Genomic DNA, 19,180 nt, shown 5'->3' with positions numbered 1-19,180 from the left:
TGTTTTTTGTAGGGGAAACTGGGAATGGAGAAATTTACATGTAAATAAAGAAAATATCTAATAAAAAAGATTTATCAGATAAAAATAAATAAATAAAGATGCCCCCCCCATAGGCTCACAGGGCACTATTAGGAGGCGTGGCCTTCTTGAAGTAGGTGTGGTTATTGGAGGATGTGTCACTGAGGGCGGTGGGGGCGGGGTTCAGAAGCTCAAGGCAGGCCTAGTGGCTCAGTCTCTTCCTGCTGCCTGCTGATCCAGATGTAGAACTCTCAGCTCCCTCTTCAGCCCACATGCCACCATGCTTCCTGCCATGGTGACAATGGACCAACTGTCTGAACTGTAAGCCAGCCCCAATTAGTTGCCATTTGTCTCTTGTCTCTTCACAGCAATAGAAACCCTTAGACACACTGGTCTAAGATTTTAAGAGGTATGAATTAAAAACTGTAAAAGTAGGTTTGAAATCCAAGTCCAGTAAGAGCTAATCTAGTACCCCATCTCTATCGAATACAGCAATCATTTCTGTAAAATACCAGCCACTACTAGGTTGGGAGAAGGTTAGGAACATAAGGCCAGGGCTGAGTCCTAACCTGGGTCAGTTGTCTGGGCTATCTAGCATCAGGGCTATTGTCTGGCTTATGGTACCATTAGGCTACTCCTACCTCAAGTAGTTGACATAGGTATAAGAAGAAGCAACAGTTTAACAAGAGGACTCGTCAAGCAGAGGGCACACAGAATCACATGCTATTGCTTAGAGCAGAGCACACAGGTCTCCCAGTAAAACTCTGCAGGGTTAATCAGCATCTCAGGGGTCAATGTTCTGGGGCAAAAACATGAGCACAATGTGCTAGGCTAGCAGGAAGTGAGAACCTAGGTGTGGTTTGGTCCTAAGGTCTCCCACCAACCTCCTTCTCTACAGCTTGCTACACACTGTTAGATTATTTAGGCTCGTTCAAGCTCAAACAGGTCTGGACATGATAGGCCAAGATGTTAGGCATGGACAGGTGATGGCAGACATGAAGGAGACTCCAGCACATTTTGCATTAAGACTATGTTAATATTGTACTAGGGGCAGTTTAAAAAAAAAATCACCTTGTAACAGAGAATGAGTAGGAGGGGGGGAGGATGGAAGCAGAGCCCAGGAGAAAAGCAAGGTCTGACTATAAACAGTGTCAGAAACAGAAGACAACAACGGAAAGGGTACAAGGGTGAGGGCGGGGTACCTGAGAGTTAATTATCAACAGGTGGCGGTGAACAGGAACGAGGGGAGAAGAGAAAGCCTCACGGAAAAATGGCAGCCTTCTTAAGCTCATAAAAACCTTCATAACTCTGCAAAAACAACAGCCAAGCTCCCCCATGAACGGCTCCCGATTAGCAGATGGTGACTGTCCCACCTGTGTGATCCAGATCTGGATGCCCAGGCTGCCAAATACTACATATTGTATTTTTTTTTTTTGTTTCCTATGGATTAACCTATTCCTGGATTGTGAGACTCAGCTTAAAACAAACACAACAACAACAACGAAAACACTCCTTAAAGCTAAGGTTGTATAATTCCATACTGGAGTGTTCATCTAACACACATAAAGTCCCGGCAACTCAGAGAGAGAAGAAAAGGGAAAGAGTAAAACGCTCCTGAAACTTGATCTTTGCTCTACATAAAGCTAATCAAGTTGGAAGAAGTTGCCAGAAAAGACAATCCTCCAAGGTGTGTTTTGAGAAGCTAAAATTAAGACAATCTATATCATTTCCTAATTGTCTTGCATCTAGTCACTTTAGGTTGCTTTATGCCCATTAGAGTGTTGAATAAGGCACCTTGTTTCTGGTGATCTTTGTATTATTGAAGGGTGGGGTGGGTTCCTTTCTATCAAGAAACACAAAGAGGCTGGAAAGCACTGCCTCACAGGTTGGCAGCAAGGCTCCTGCCAACTGTCGTAGTCTGGCCTGCAGATCTGTTCCATACAGATCAGCAGAAGCTCTGGTGCCTCGGGTAGGATAGCAGCAGAGCACTGTCAGAACAATTTGACATGTCCCACACAGAGAAGTCACCCAAAACCCAATCGAAATTTGATGCTAAAGACAGGAAAACGTCTCCCTTCCCTTAGAGAGAAATGGGGACACTTTTCTGGGCACTAATCCCATGACTCAATCATTCAGAATAAGTGAACTTAGAGGGCACAGTTCGGCAAGGAGACATTGCACTGTTTAGACTGACTGTCTGCCTATTTGTCTGTGTATATGGGTGTGTACATGCAGATATCCACAAAGACCAGAAAAAGATGTCAAACCCTCTGGATTTAGAGTCATGGGCAATTGTGAGCTGCCCAACATAGATACTGGGAACTGTACTGTATGAGTGTGCGCATGTGTGCATGTATGTAGACACTAACCAAGGGTTCGATTGTCAGGGTAACAGTACCCCCACAGTTTTCACTTATGAAAACAGCCAACTCTGAGCAGAATGAAAGTGGCTAGTCTCCACTGAACTCAGTGATTTTCAGGCCAGCTCCTGGGCTAATGAGCCTCCAGATATGAAAGGCTGTCATGCACACCTGCGTGATGGTGGTATTTGAGGCGAAAACTTTAAGGAAAGTCAGCCTCCTGTCTCTGTACTGTTGTCTGGCACCCCAAACTCAGAGGTGGCCCAGATATGTTTTTGTACTTGTGTGTTAGGAACTCACCAAGATATTATATTCTTACAGCTAGTAAGAGAAAATTTGGACTTTGTTTTCTGACCTTCATCAAATGTTCTAACTTCTTAGCCTAACCCTGGCTTGGAATGTTAAGCCATTGATACTAACAGCTTCTAGCATTGTAAGGCATAATAGCTTACAGAATGGGCAAACTATCCCAGGGCTACATCAGGTGAAATCTTCATTCTTAGTTAACTTAGACAGGCGATATTAGATTTGTAGCTGAATCACTCTTAGGAACTGGCCTAGCAGGTGCTTCTTGGGGCCAGCTCCCGCTGGCCCAGAAAAGTGACTTAGTTGAAAAACTCACCTGGGCCCACCCAGCCTGTAACTATAGCAACGAGTTGAAGAGGAGCTGTTTTCTGTTTTCTAGGAGCCAGGTGATTCTGGCCAGAGCTAAGCTTTCTTTCAGATTGTAATTTTTGTTTAGTTCTTGTTAAATTAACATGTATTTACTTTGTTGTCTGACTCATTGTGTTTTTAACATAGAGTTATGTACCTGTACTTTGTTTGATGTATTTTGATCATTGTACCATCTGAATTTTTCAAACCTTTCTGAATGGATTATTTAAACCTGACTCCATATTGGAAAAATACACTCAGATTTTACACCACCCATGTGTAGTCTGTTTGTCAAAGCCGAATCCCGTGCCCACCTGGCCAGAATCCCGTGTCCCGCGGAACAGGGACCCCACGAGAAATCCCGGTCCGTGGCAAAAGGCTACAAAAGCTATAAAATGAAGTAGCCTATTCCAGCTTCCAGTTCTCATACATTCAATGACATAGGGTGCAAACACCTTGTAGTTTTTGTGTTGGGGCCCAAATACAAAACTGAAATGCAACCCAGGCTTAGAAGCAAGTCAGTGAAAAGTGAGAAATGGTGTCATTCATAAATAAAGATAATCTCAAGAGAGAGTCTCTCAGAAGCCACTATAGCCATGGATCCAGATCTCTGTTTCTCCGTTCTATCCAGAAGCCTCAAAGACCGAGGTGGCCAATAAGACATGTGTGGGATGCTATAGGCAAAAGTGTTCAAGTCTGTTTGGAGTTTAATCTGAAAAGAGTTTAAAGTCTGAAAGAATAACACGATGAACCTCAGCATTGATTGGCTATCCATTGAGCTACATGACGGTTCTATTTCATTTCAACCACTCACTTTGTAAGGGCAACCAGCTAAACAGAAAGATGCCTTCTGGCTAATTTTGCAGCGATTCATTGCTAATGTAGCATTAAGTCTACTGACTATTAACTTCCTGGTCACTATTAAGACCAGGAAGACAAGCGTTAGTCTAGCAGGTGATGGTCTCAGGAACCCTGTCCAGTATCTTCGCCTCAGAGGAGAATACCTACTCAACCTTACACCAGCTCCAGGTAGCACCCACCGTGCAAGAGGGCAAGGGACGGCCAGAAAGTCTCCACACCAAGGGCCACCAAAAAGACAAGAAAAGAAAAAGGAAAAAGGAGAAAGAGAAGGAAGGAAGGAAAAGAAAGGTAGAACCGGAGATGTTGCTTAGTGAAATAAGGCAGGCATAGAACGATAGTACTGCTTGGCCTCAGCTGAGTCAAAGTGAAGCCACTCTCATTGGAAACAGAGGGGAGGAAGGTAATCAGTGGAGGCTGGTCATGGACGGAAGGGGAATGTTGCCCCAAGGGCATAGAGCATGGTTAGCCTTGAGGACTTTTCTGGTCTTTAGCACTGCATGTTCCCAGCCTTGGTGATACTGTACTGTGTGCTTCCAAACGGCTGGGAGAATTCGTTTTTTGTTTTAAACAAAACAAAACAAAAACCCCCAAAACTTCTGATGTCCCAAAAGAAAATGTTGACGTGGTCGGCAGATGCTTTCATTAGTATTAAGAATTAATTGTCCCTACCGTGCGCGCATCGATCACAGCATCATACTGCATCCTTTATAAATTCATAACTATCACTTGTCAATTAAAAGCGGATGAGTAGCGTTACAAACAATCACGGGAGACCACGGGAAACAACCCTCTGCTCTGGTCTGGCAGACTGAGGTTCACTTCACCTAATAAATGAAGGCAAACTTTAAGACCATGCAGTACATTCAAAGTGAGGTAAGTCTTAAGAAATTGAGCCTGGAGTTTGGGGGAATAGGGGGAAATTTTCTAAGGCTCCAAGAGGCATATGTAAATTCTCCAGGCCTGCCTACTAAGAAAGCTAAGTGGTTCCCCATAGAAAAAGAGACAGAAATGGATATTACTTCCATGGGGCAGAAGACAAGAAAGAGGGGATACCTCCAAAAGAGGGGTGAATCTCCAAAATCTAGGGGGATGACGGATACTGACAGTTTCTGGCTGTAGCCTCTTGTCAGTCAGTGTGCGGCTAAGAATTTGATAGGAAACCACCTATTCGAGAAGCTTGGTGTATCTTTGTTGGTTCTTTCAAGTTCTTAGAAATGTCAGAAGGCCATATTGAAGCAAAGTTTTATGGACCACTAAGTATTCCTTGGCCATGCAGCCTCAGCTCTGGATTCTGTGTGCAGATTCAAGCTAGGTTCACTGCCAGGCCTCTGGCTTTGCAAGGTGTACCCAGAGTCTGTTAATCATGGCCTCTCGGCAGGATAATACTGGGATGTAACTCACTACACACCTACTTGCCTGAAACCCTGAAGGCAATAGTGCCTGCTTTGGGCCTTTTATTGTCCATATTATGCTTCAATGTAGAAAAACTGATTTATTTTTGTTTGTTTATTTATTTGTGTGTGTGTGTGTGTGTGTGTGTGTGTGTGTGTGTGTGTCAATCTGTCTATCCATATGCATGCATACTTGTTTGCCGGTTCTTACAGAGGCCGGAAGAGCATCTCAGATTCCCTGGAGCTGGAGTCACAGGCAGTTGTGAGCTGCCCAGCATTCATACTGGCAACCAAACTCTGATCCACTGAAAGAGCAGCTAGCTCTCTTAACTGCTGACACAACTTGCCAGCCCCCAAACCCCAATTTTAAACACCTTCCCAATAATCTGAATAAAATCCAACTTTCTTACCATAATCTACTAAGTCCCTGCCTACTTGTATTAATCACAGTTCTCTAGAGGAACAGAACTGAAAGAGAGTGTGTGTGTGTGTGTGTGTGTGTGTGTGTGTGTGTGTGTGTGTGTGTATTCATTAGAGTTGCTTACAGGCCATGGTTCAGCTAATCCAACAAAATCCAAGATTGTAGTAGTTGTTTAGCCCACGAGGCTGAAGATCTCCACTGATCTACAGCATACCATACTGTATATATCGATACTGAAGACATGGACTCTAATGGCTGTGAAGGAATGGACTTGCCAACAAGAGTGAGGGCAAGAAGGCAAAGGACAAGGACTCTTCCTTCTTCCATTCCTTTATACAGGACAGCAGCAGAAGATGTGGCCCAGATTAAAGGCGAAACTTCCCACCTCAAAAGAGCTGGATTAGGTGTAACATTCTACATCAGAGATACAGATTAAAAATGGGATCATCCCACTTCAAATTATTTAATTAAGAAAAAACCCTCCCAGTGTACACAGACACTGGAGTTTTGGTTCACTACAGATATAGTCAAGTTAAAAACCAAGAATAACCATCAAAAGTCCACCTCTTGTCAGTTTGACATGAAATCACATCTCCTTATGTCATGCCTAATTTCCAAGTGAAAACAATAACCAGGCCATAATTATACCTAACATGATATGACTATCATACATATAATTGCAAATGTATTATATATTTAACCAGGTCATAATTATGATATAATTATTCCTTATATAACCACAAACATGGGATTTAAAAAGCCTTGGGAAGGGGATAAATATGATAAAAATATATTTAAATTTAAAAATTATTTTCATAAAAATATTATAAAATGATTTTGACTAAAGATAAATTTAATATCTAAAATAAAATGTAAATAATATTTTGTTTTAGAAATAAAAAGTTAAGTATTGTTAGAAAAGTGAGTATTTACGTACTAAAATTTACTAAAGTATTTTGCAATGGGTGGCAATGTGCCTTAACGAACGTTCTTTTGGTATCTCAGAACTTAAATATGATGACCACTAATATTCTCTTAATTGATATTAAATTACATGATAAAGAAATCAAGGACAAAAAACTCAGATCTCTGCACAAATGTATTCTTAACAAAATATGACAGAAATACTCATGTCACTTATGATCCTCATTTCTGCAACCGGCCACGTGGCCTTAGCTGGTATTTATAACTACCTTCCTCACTACCTATTCTGCATTTCCTCCATCCTTGGCAAGAGCTGCACCAGGTCTTGGCTCTTTTCCTGGAGGAGTGACCCATACTTTCACTCCTGAAGGGTCTGTGCCCTTTGTCATCCTGCCTGGATTAAGTTGTAGTAGTTTCCCATTGACTTCAATAACAGGATGCGATAGCACCAAGAGACACCCCAAAGGATCTCCTGCACTCCAGACATAATCCTTCTTTCCTCCATTGTGGAGAAGCAATCCAATTTCCCCATGGTAATCTGGATCAATCACCCCTCCTAACAATGTTATTCCTTCCTTGGCCTTGGCTTGAGGGCATCAGAGGCCCTAAGTAGGCAGAAGGGAGTCTGAGCGTCCAGCTCAGTGGAATGTTTGTTGTGGCTCCTGGCAGGAGCTCTCTCCCATCTGCAACGCAAATTTCTAGGCCAGCAGAACTTAAGGCCATGGGAACAGAAAATAAAACTTTTCCTTACGGGTCACTAGGGTGTGAGTGAGTGGAACTACCTTTTCCAACCCTGATTCCTGATTCCTGGCTATGGGAAAATTGTACCGTATCTTAGACATTAATTCAAAGCATATAGCACGCACTTCTGGAAAACCTGGTCCAGCCCTTCAGACTCCTGCCACCTAATTAGTGCTACAACTGTGTTTTCAAAAAGGGCCATTCCATCTTTCTATCGGGCTAGCTGCTTCAGAGTGGTGGGAAACCAGTGGACCATGATTGTGGAACCACTATCACATTCTCTGGCTGTGAAGTTAAACTCCTTGATCAGTACCAATACTATGTGGAACACCGTGATGGCGGATAAGTAATGTACACTGTAAATCCATGGATGGTAGTTTTGACAGAAGCATTACATGAAGGAAAAGCAAACCCATAGCCATAATAAGTAGCTACTCTGCTAAGAACAGATCATTGTCTTTTCCACAGAGGAAATGGTCCAATATAGTCAACCTGTCACCAGGTCATTAGCTGGGCACCCCCAGGGGATGGTGTAACATCTGGGACTCTGTGTTGGTTTCCGATGATGGTAGAGCTGGCACTCAGCAGCAGCTGTAGTCAGGTCAAACTTGGTGAGCAGAAGTCCTTATCAAGCTCATGCATGACCTCCATCTCTGCCACCAGGGCCATTTTGTTCATGGGCCCATTGGGCAAGGATAGGGATGGCTGGGGAAAGAGGCTGACTGTCCACAGAATGGGTCATCCTATGTACGTGATTATAGAAATCTTCCTCTGCCACAGTCACCTTTTAAAGATCATTCACATGGGGCACAAGGATCTTCACACCCTTCCCTCATTTGGAGAGATCTATCCACAGACTTCTTCCCCAGATGTCTTTCTCACCAATTTTCCAACCATGCTTTTTCTAAGTCCCTGACCATCCAGCCAATCCACTGGCTACAACCCATGAATCAGTGACAATTCACATCTGGTCGTTTCTCCTTTCAAACAAACTGTATGACCATGTGCACTGCCAGAAGTTCTGCCCACTGTGAAGACGTACCTTCACTGGTGTCATTCAGGGTTGTCTCAAAAAAGGGGTTGTAAAGCTGCAGCTGTCCATTTCTGGGCAATGTCTACATAGCGTGTAGAATCAGGCCCTAGTCTTCTCTTCTTCACTTAACTGATCATAGGGCATACTCCATGAGGATGTATGTGCATGCTTGGGAGCAGATAGCATTGTAATGGGAGTAGAAGCCATGGGTGTTTGAGCAATCTCTTAACGTAAATTTTTTGCACCTTCAGGACTGAAGTCACATATATACCACTTCCATTTGATGATGGATTTCTGCAGTACACACCCTGTTTTATGACAATGGGTGAGAAAAGACCCAGCTCATGATGGGAAGCTCAGCCTGAATGGTAACTTTGTGGCTAGTTGTCAAGCATTCAGTTTCCACCAAGGCCCAACAGCAGGCGAAGAACTGTCTCCCAGAGGGCGAATAGTTGTCTGCAGATGATGGTAGAGTCTTGTTCCAAAATCCCAAAGGTCTCTTCTGTGATTCACCTCTAGGGACCTGCCTAAACTCCAAAAAGCATTGACACCTCAAGTACCATTAAGTCTGCTGGATCATATGGTCCAAGGGTTAGAGCAGCCTGGACCTATTGAAGAGCCCCCTCCTGTTCCAGATCTCATTCAAAGCTAGCAGGTTTCCAAGTCACTTAGAATACGGGCTGGAGTAACATACCCACATGAGTAATAGGCTGTTTTTCAGAACCCAAGCAAGCCCAATAAACAAGATTCAGCACTGCTTTCTTGTTGCTAGCAGGGGCCAAGTGCAATAACTTATTCTTCACCTAAGAAGGAACACCTTTACATGGCACACACCACTAGACTCCTTGAATTTTGGGTTGGGTTTATTTCTCATCCTTTGATGAGAATGTGTCACAGAAAAGTCCAAAGTGGTTGCTACCTCTTACTCATTTGGTAACAGTCAGTATAACATCATCAATATAATGCACCAGTGTGATACTTTTTGGAAAGACATGTGATCAAGATCTCTTTGAACAAAGTTATGACACAGGGCTGGAGAGTTCATATGTCCTTAAGTAAAACTGTAAAGGTATATTGCTGGCCTTGCCAACTGAAGACAAACTGCTTCTGATGGTTCTTATGGAGAGGTTTCCCCCCAAAAAAGGCATTTGCTAGATCAACAGCTGCATACCATGGGTTGAGGATACCACATCTAGTACAGATGCTGCAAATTGGGAGTCACTACTTGATTAAGTTATCAATAGTCATGCTCCATGATCCATGTGTCTTCTGCACTGGCCATATAGGAAAGTTAAAGGGAGATTTGGTGGGAACCACCATCCCTGCATCTTTCAAGTCTTTGAGGATGGCACTTATTTTTTCAATTCCTCCTGGAATGTGAAATTGTCTTTGATTCATTATTTTCCCTAGTGGAGACAACTCCAATGGCTTGCAACCATAATATCCCTTACTCCACTGGTCAGAGAACCAATGTAAGATTATACCAACATCCAAATGTATCAATCCCAGTTACACAATTTAAATCTGGGAAATGGACTAAAGGATGAGTTCCAGGACCCCTTGGGTCTGTTAGTTGTATTTCAGCCAAAACTCCATTAATCATTGACTTCCATAAGCCCCTTCTTTAACATGAAGGCCACAGTGTTTCTTGAGATCTTCCAGAATCAGTGTCAATTCAGAACCAGTATCCAATATACCCTAGAAATTCTGATTCTTTCCTTTCCCCCAGGATAAAGGTGCCCTGGTAAAAGGCCATATATCCTTCTGGGGCAAGGACTGGAGAAAGACTAACAGGAAAACTCTTAGGCATTTCATCAAGGTCCTTCCTCAGGGACACCTAGCCATTCCTTCATTTAAAGGGTTCTGGGTCTACAAACTGGTTCAAGTCTGAAAATTAGTTTATAGATTGAGATTGCATTTTGCCATGATCCAATGCAACCTTTTATTTGAGAATTTTTCCACTTGCACATAGTAACTACAAATGCAGTGGGTTTTTTTTTTATCTAGTTTATACCAGAAACACCATATTGATTAGCCAGTACCAACAGTCCATGCGAGTCAGGCCATTATAAAATTTACTCTATTTGTGTTGCCCATTACAGGTTAGGCCATTATGAACATTGCTTTGTCTATGCTGGCCATTATAATAACTATAATCACATCACCTCTGGCAATTTAGTGCTGCCACCTGGCCCTCTTCGTCTCCAATTAAACCTACTGCATTTAATTCATCCAACTGAACAGTACTGTCTTTGACCCTAAGGTCTGACACAGGAAAAGGGAAACAAAGCTGTTCAAATGTGCCAGGGCCCTCTCACCAATTTAACCGTCTTACATTAAGATTAGTGAAGGGCACATCTTCTGGGTCTTCCCATATGAAGGATTGAATATCCACTCTAGCACTGCAATTTCCCTGAGTCATAAAAGCCCTTCATCAACACTAAGCCAAGGAATAGCAGACATCTCCAACTCCTTTTCAGTAGGCCATCTTTTGACAAATGCTTTACCAACCATTCAAACAAAATTTTCACACCCATTTTAATTGAGCAAATTTCCATATTAAACCTAGAACCTCCATGCAGAGGGACCATATCAAAAAACTCAGTTTTATGTTCCTTCTGCATTATCTCCCACCCTCAGAACACCACAAATATTTCCTAGAGTTCTGCATAAATGAATGAGCAAATTTGTTAGACTCTTTAGTAGTGTATGTGGTGCACTTCCTTGTGGTCCACACGTTCTAGTTCCCTTCTAGGAGCCTGCTTAACCTTAGTTCTGATTGTAGGTCTAGAGGCAAGTATTGGTGGCCCCAAGGGACACCAGTATTGTGTCTCTTTCAGAGGAAGCTTAGCAGACAATGAAGGATCAATTTTCTTGGTCAAAGGTGAAAAGGGCAATACTTCAGAGGGGGTGGTGTGAGTACATCTGCTGAGGTTAGAGAGACTAAGACCTCAGTTAAGACAAAACCTCGAGAACCTGAGGGTTCAAAGTTCTCAACTTCAATAGAGTCTCCCCATATATCTCCATCCCAAGTTACAGGGTCCCGTTCTGTACCAATTAATGCCCTTACTTTAATGGCCAACATCCTCCCAGGCTGGAACTTAAATGTTCACCCTTATTCAGTCAACCTTACAATAGGGCTTTGTTTGATTTTCTGTAACTGTGCTCTGTGGCTGCCAGGAAGTAGATGCCTGTCCAGGGTACACTTAGACATCTTTAGGCTGTTTACGTGCATTTGGAGCTAGTCTGTTTTATCACCAAGATCATTGTTGTTCTTCACACTATCCTGAGACACTAGAAGTTGGTTAATTTTATCTTGGAGTTTATCATTTTCCAATGTTAAATTATCTAGAAAGACTAGGAGCACTCAACAATCATCATTTTCCTTATTTTTCCATAAATTGTCCAACATTTTCTATACCGAGTCACCAAATCTATTGCCTCTCACAATCGGTGAATCAGGATAACCAAATGCACTTATTCTCTTTTAGTTTATAAAACAGTTCACACAATGGGTTTTTAATATTCTTGGAACTTCTAGGAGAGGCTTCAGTAACTATAGGTTCTGGCATGTTGGAAAGCCTATTCCAGATATCTTAAAATTGCATATTATACTTCTGTTGTTCTAGAACCATTTCTGGTACCAAAATCTTTATTAGTCAGGGTTCTCTAGAAGAACAGAACCAATGGAATATATATGCATATATATGCATACATATATTTGTATACACACACATAAAAAACTAAAAACCGTCCTTCTTCCATGTTCTTTATATAGGCTGCCAGCAGATGGTGTGGCCCAGTTTGAAGGTGGACTATCCCACCTCAAAACAATCTGGATTAAAAGTGGGTCCTCTCATTTTAAATGATTTAATTAAGGAAAAGACATTCCTTACAGGTGTACCCAGCTGCCTGGGTTTTAGTTAATTCCAGATGTGGTCAAGTTGACAACCGGGAACAGTCATCAAAGACCTGCTATCTCTGAGGAGACGTCATGAGCAGTCACTAGACTTCCGACACTATGTGGCACTGGCTGCTTTCTGTTCCTTCAGATGCTTTTCTACCCAGCATCCTGTCAGCATCCTGCCTGCCTCCACATGTCGCCTGCTTCTCCTCACACAGGTACTGTGGTGGAGGGCACTCTTCTGAGGACACCCGCCCTTACCATGCAAATCCAGTTTCTAGGTTATGCCTAGTCATCTCTGTTTTCTTCCTTTGCATCACAGACTACAAATGCGAGTGCTATGTTTACCTGTGGCCTTGCCTATTAGGTCCCCACAAAAATAGGAATAGAGCCCAGCTTGTTCCCTATTGACTTTACTCCCAGAACTCCATCCTTGATGATGGAAAAGTCTCTGCAAATCTATTGACAGAAGGTTTCCCTGCCTCAGTTTCTTGGCCTGTAAAACTAGTGCCACCTCTGGGCAGATATGCACAAGGCCAACGCTGAGAGGATCCATAGAGGTGACCTCTCCTCTCCTTGGTTCCCAAGTTAAACAAATGACATTTTTGTCCACATAGCTGACAATGATGGATGAAGAATTGCTAACCACTAGCCACCAGAGAGGAAGCTGGAATGCCTGGCCTTCTTTTCTTGGTTCTCACTCCTCCACAAACCTTCATCTCACTGAGGAAGCTCTGAAACCTAGGGGCTAGGACTGGGATTTGGACACGTTCCAAGACCTCCTCTTACTGACTGTGTTATTTTGAGATTACTGTTTTTACAAAGTTTAGACCTCAGAGCTGCTGGTGAGTATAAAAAGAAGATGTCAAAACAGTTTACCTATGATGTTCACCGTACTATCCACTTCATTTTTTATAGCTGAAGTCAGGACCGCATACTCAGGAGAAAAGCCACTTACTCCATTACTAAGCCCCAAAGATGACTCAACTGGTTCTTGCTAGGAAGAAGAAAAGAAAAAAGAATTGAGAACACCTCCTTCCTCTCCCCTTGCTTAGCTTTCAATTTCCCCCTGTCTAATTGGTTGAATCCTGGGGTTATTCGTTTGTTCATGTCCCAAGTGCACCCCCTGTCTCTTTAAATCAGCCTGACATTAAAGATGCGAGCTATTCGGTTTCTTTCATTTTCCTTCAAGGAAATGTTCTCAGCACATCTGGCTTGCCCTCAGGAAATACCTGCAGCTGCACAGAAGACTGCTCTGTGGTTGGATGGAGCTGCTGCTCTGTCACATGAGTCCCTGCCTGGGTCCCCAGCCTCCTCCTCTGAGGCAGCACCCAGGAGCACCTGGGACCTTGATTCCTGGAGAGAAGGGAGGCCTCTGCCTTTGCAATCACTTCTTAAAATAAACCCTGCCTAGGTGATGAGCCAGTGACGGGAGCTCAGAGGAAGATGGAAGTGAGTACTTGGGCATGCGTGATGGGGTACGGCCACTTGAGCACACTGCACTGGTGGTCAGATGATAACATGAGTCACAACCTTAGCCGAAGTCTCCATCTCACTGGCCTATCGCCAGACAGGTAATCCCACTTCCACAGCTTCACACTAACATCCTTCTTGTTCGGAAAACTCCCACCCAGCCCAAGAAGCTACATAGTGACACTGACTAGGACAAAGGAGAATTCATCCTTCCTTTGTTTTGACTCTGTATCTGTTCTTCATTCAAGGGTACTTGAACCCTCCACTCCCTGAGAGTACCGACCAATCAAAGAAAACAAGTTCTAAAGTACGTTTGATTCTCAGAACTTTGATGAGGGTATATTTCCTTCTGGTAAGACTACATTTGTTTCAGAGATAGCAATAAGCCAGACAAAAAAGCCACATAGTGGGACGACTCCCAAGGAATCCAAAATGGAAGAAGTAGCTAGTGGAGGAGAGTGGAAATAGGGTTGCAAGCAGAGGAGCATTGTGGGTAAAGCAGTAAAGTCAGGAATAGTGGGCATTCTAAGGCAGACAGGGCATTCTTATCAATTGGTCACACTGGGGAGTTGAGATCAAACTCCGTACAGTCCTCATGATCCCCTGGCAATCCCCCTTTGTATGAAGGGCATCACCTTGATGTTCAGCCCAGTTTAAGGAAAACAAAACAAACAAACAAACAAAAAGCCCTCACTGTAGGGTTCACCCACTACACCAAAGGTCAAATACCCAGAAGACCCCAGGGCAGCCCACTGAGCGAAAATCTCACCCCTTTCTCTCTTAGCAACTTGCATTTTCCCCTTGTTAGTAAGTTCCAAAAGAAGGCTTGTTCTTTCAGGAAGAGGGGGAGGGATCTTACCAGTTTCCCCTCCTTTATGGTCAAACATTTAAGCAAAGGCCTGCCTTTGCTAACTCCACCTTCTCATGTACACCCTTAGGTAGGTCTACAGTCCTGTCCTGCCACTGCCTGCAGAATGAAACCCCCAGAGAGAGTGCTAAGAAGATGATTCTGGAATCAGACCAGGTGACCAAGCCTGGCTCTTCTGCTTCTCACGGGCTGAATTTAACCCTTTAGTCCCCTCTTGAGTCATTGTAGTCCTATGGGAGCTGAGAGTGGTAATGGATGCCACGGGGTGAGGAGAAGCTTAAAGGAGACGAATATAGACAACACATTTATTCTTAAATAACACTCGCTACCATCAAAGGTCACCAATAAAACTGTTCTTCCCAAATCCAAGGGCCCTTTCTCAAGTCCCTTCCCTAAGCTCCATCCTCAGGCAGCCTGAAACGCCTGCAGATGCTGCGTATGTGCACCTCACCATGGCACCATCTTTTCTCTCTGGCTCTCAATGGTCCCTGTTCCATTTTCCCCTCCCCAATCATGTGCCACATTCCATTATGCCAGTCATTTCCTCAATTCCTCCCTAAGAAAACTAAGTAAAGGACTTTAAACAAAGGACAGGCAGAACTGTACGTTCTCTTTTTGTTTCCTTTTTTTTTTTTTACAAGTCATTCTATTTCTAGACTTCTTATCAAAGGAATAAAACAGCCAGGTTTGCGTTATTCAAAAATTGAATTATTCTGACTTTGTAACAGAGACCTCAAAGTGTTTTACATGATCTACAGTTTAAATACTGGTGACAAATGATACTTCTGTCACTTTTTATGAGAGAAAAATTAGGACTCACTAAGTTTGTTTTCCAAGATCATGCTACTTTTAGCCTGGTGTGATGCAGGAGCCTCATCTTCTGCACCCATCCAGATGGAGAACAGGATGGATGGAGTGGGCGGCTGCTGCTTCTCTCTGCCTACCTGGTGTCCTGCCTGGGGCAGAACATTCAACTAATGGCTATTGAGAGACTATTTGGAACTTGTCTTACTGCTCCTACAACCACTCTGGGAAAACTCTCATTGGTTCTGTCACCCCAGAGCATCCGTTCTCAACCTGTGGGTCATGACCCACTTGGGGAGGTCAATGATCCTTCACATCATTGGATCTCAGATATTCTGCATATCAGATGTTTACATTACGATTCATAAAAGTAGCAAAGTTGAAGTTATGGAATAGCAATGAAAATAATTCTATGGTTGGGGTCAATACAACATAAGGAATTGTGCTAAAGGGTCACAGAATTAGGAAGGCTGAGAAGCACTGCTCCATCGGACAAGATGGTAACGTGTAGAACATTATGTGCTGCACAGCACCCTGACCAGCTTCCTTCCAGGGTGTGGAACTTGGGCCCATTTGGTCCCAGGAGAGAAGCTTCTTCAAGAACTCAGTCAAAACTTTTGAAATAATTAGCAATGGGGATCTCAAAAGCTAAGAGGTTAAAAAAACAATAAACAAGGTGAGGAGTTCTCTGACCTACACTACATACACTACACACTGTGCATGTATGGGCATAGGCATATGTACAGGCGCACAAATAGATACTAAATAATGCAACACAAACATCTTTACAAAAATCCTAAATAACATTAAAAACCCAAGGCTTCCAAACTGTGGAAAGAGGTGACGGTTCCCTATGAACATGCAGAGACAGTGTAAAAGATGGACGGCCTGTCCTGGTCATTTTGGTGACCCATCTCTGCCTGTCTCAACACTCCCCCATACTACCACTGCATTGGAGCCTAGCCCAGTGAGTCCTGAGCATCATGTTAGAGGTTCTCTTATAAATCAGCTTACCTGTGGCTACTTTGGTTTCTAAGCCTCTTGCCTCCCTTCAACAGAAACAAACAAACCAACAAACAAGTAAATCACTCTCAGGCAGATTCCCTTTGTAGTACCAAATTAACCCTGCCAAATATTTAGGCTCAAAGACATCTTCTGTAACTACAGAATCTAAGACCTGGCGCAGCTTAAAGGATTTTTAAGTAAAAGGAAATGGATACCACAGAGAGTTCTAAGTTTGAGTGGTGGCTATCCTTAACAGCCATAAAACAGGCTCACTTTGGTTGGTCTCCGGCCTTGGCTTGCTAGATGGGCTTGTCATCTAGTTGGGCTTGTGAGATAAAGCAGAAGAGCCAGAGGGCGGGACACCTAACCCCTCTGCTCCAAGTACCTTCTGCCTCGCCCCTGTGATAAAGCACTTTGTCTAGCTCTGTCGTCTCAGGGCCCAATGGAATGGCCACCAGAACATTTCCCACCCCTACCAACCTCCTATCTCAAACTGCTCTCTCAAAGTCAATTTGAGGACCTCAGATCAAAGGGTACCTCTAGGTCTCTGTTAAAAGGGCCAGGCTGAGCTTCATAAACAAAGGCAGGGACAGAACCTGAGCAGGAGCAGAGGACACCTTGGCAGTCACAGCATCATGGAAAACAAACACTGTCACGTGGCCTCCCGCCTGCCTTCACCTTTCCTTGCCTGAAGCAAGGCCATCTTTACTCATCTCTCACTGACCAGCTTCTCATGGCTCATTCTTCACTCCCTTTTCTTTCTCTTCATTTCAGAGAATTTCTGTCTTGGAAAAAAAGGCCTGTTTTCAAGACTTCCAATGCCGTTCTGGAGTAAAGGGTCACGTCTCTGGGCCTCAGACACTCAGCACGACATCTGCTTGCCAGGGCTCTCCCTCTCATTTCACTCACAAACAAGCTCCAGGCTTAGTATTTCTTCTCTATATCTTCCTCTTTTAACTGCTCCTGTCTTCACGCTCCACACTCTGAAGCAATGTCCTCTGGGTTCCATCCCAGCGGTCACCATCTTTGTCTATACTTGCTACTGTGTAGTCTGTCATTTTCTTCCTTTTACCTTGAACCACTGGGCTCCAAACCTTTGCCCCAAGTAGTTCAACTTTGTTTCCTAAAGATGTGTGAACAAGACTTCCTGGTAAGGAGCCATGTCTAGAGAGACTGATCCACTGACTGGAACTTCAGTAAGATAAGGATATTGGGATGATGTAGGACTACTTAGCTCATCTTGAGCTAGCTTTAGCCTCCTTAATAGCTATCCTTGCCCACACTGTGTCAGAACTAACATGGTAGGACTAGTCAATAAACACTTTTGAACTATGTTGCCACAGCACAACAGAAGCCTAGCTTCTAACAACACCAAAACTCTGAATGCCATCAGATATGAGGCCTATGGGAAAGCTTCCCCAGCTCACTGTAAACGCCTCTCTGATGCACCCACCAATGTGGTTTAAATTTGCCTTGACTTAGGATTTTCTCAATTTGGTATAACTATAAAACCGCTTCCACAGTAAAACATGGACTTTGGGGTGACCCAAACCTGTGTTCCAGAGCCACGGTCACTCAAGTTTAGCTCTAGAATAAACTATCTTTTCTTTCCTCTAAGGGGAAAGCTATCCTTTCTGTGTCCATAGAAGTGACTTAGCCCACCAGTGGGGGAGGCGGCGGGAATGGCCAGTGATGGCTGCTGACCAGCTTCAGCCTCCTAGCCAGCTTTATCCAAAGCAGCTCTGATGCGTTTTCAAGTAGACCTCGGATACTGGCAATCACAGTTCCAAACCTGAAGAATTTTCCCAAGCAAGGAAGGGGCTGCTGCCCTAAGAGTCCTGTCTAATCAGGAATGTACTGTTGCAGGAAACACTCTTGTGAGAAAGGTCTGCAGAATGGGTAACGGCTATTCTGCAACTTCTATCCACATGGCTGCTGCCCTCAGAGCTAACACAGACCAGTGACTTCCACCAAATGACATTAGGCCCATTTCTATTCTGTTTCCATGGGAACACTGATGCGTTGATCTGGAAATGCCTGCGTTTTCATCTACAAATAACCGCCCCCCCCCGAGACGGGAAGCACTCTTCATATCCATCTTACCTGTGCACCTTTATTTCCCATTGTTCTCCATACACTGCCCCTGATTAATTTAAGCCACTTTCCATATTCATTCCGAGAAAACCAAATACCTCCGACCTCTAGACCTTCATTCAGGAAGCATCCCCTCCTAGGGAGTGAGGATGACCTGATCCGGGCCACATTTCCCTCCTCAGGGCTTAGCTCAAGTTCTGCAGCTTCCAGAAGGCTGAGGCACGAAGTTTGCAAACTCCAGAAAGCTAATGCCATCTTGGGAAAATGACTCAGCCCCTATGCCTGTACTTCCTTGATATGGAAAAGGGGAAAACTCTGACCATCACAGGAAGAGCTAAATAAGGGAATAATATCATTTAGAGGAGCTAAAAATTGTCAACACCTACTGCCCTGCCTACTTTTAGCCTTATCGTTCTTGGTCTCGCCTATAAGGAACAGAGCAATCTGTCGTAAGAGAGCAATCTGTTCCACGGTATTTTTTGAAACGCACCCATTCTGCTCACTACTGTTTCTCTTATTCTAATTGCCTTAGGTTAGACAGGTAGTGCCACAGAGGGCAGTTTATTTCAGTGATGTATGGCCCACTAAGCACACAGGATATACTCTCAAAGACAGACAGTGATAGAAAT

General features: G+C 43.6%; 1 protein-coding gene across 5 annotated transcripts in view; it reads right to left on the bottom strand.

Annotated features, from left to right (window-relative positions):
* The window catches only part of Irf2 (interferon regulatory factor 2), a 110,681-nt gene that overhangs the window by 16,837 nt on the left and 74,664 nt on the right, over positions 1-19,180 (bottom strand). For all 5 annotated transcript variants that reach the window (XM_031339737.1, XM_031339738.1, XM_031339735.1 and 2 more), the window contains exon 6: positions 13,187-13,304. In XM_031339737.1, coding sequence (XP_031195597.1) covers positions 13,187-13,304 — 118 coding nt within the window. The remainder of the gene's footprint in view (positions 1-13,186; positions 13,305-19,180) is intronic.

Source organism: Mastomys coucha, unplaced genomic scaffold, assembly GCF_008632895.1.
Source record: "Mastomys coucha isolate ucsf_1 unplaced genomic scaffold, UCSF_Mcou_1 pScaffold22, whole genome shotgun sequence".
NCBI lineage: Eukaryota > Metazoa > Chordata > Mammalia > Rodentia > Muridae > Mastomys > Mastomys coucha.
This window is presented reverse-complemented; position numbering and strand designations above follow the sequence as displayed.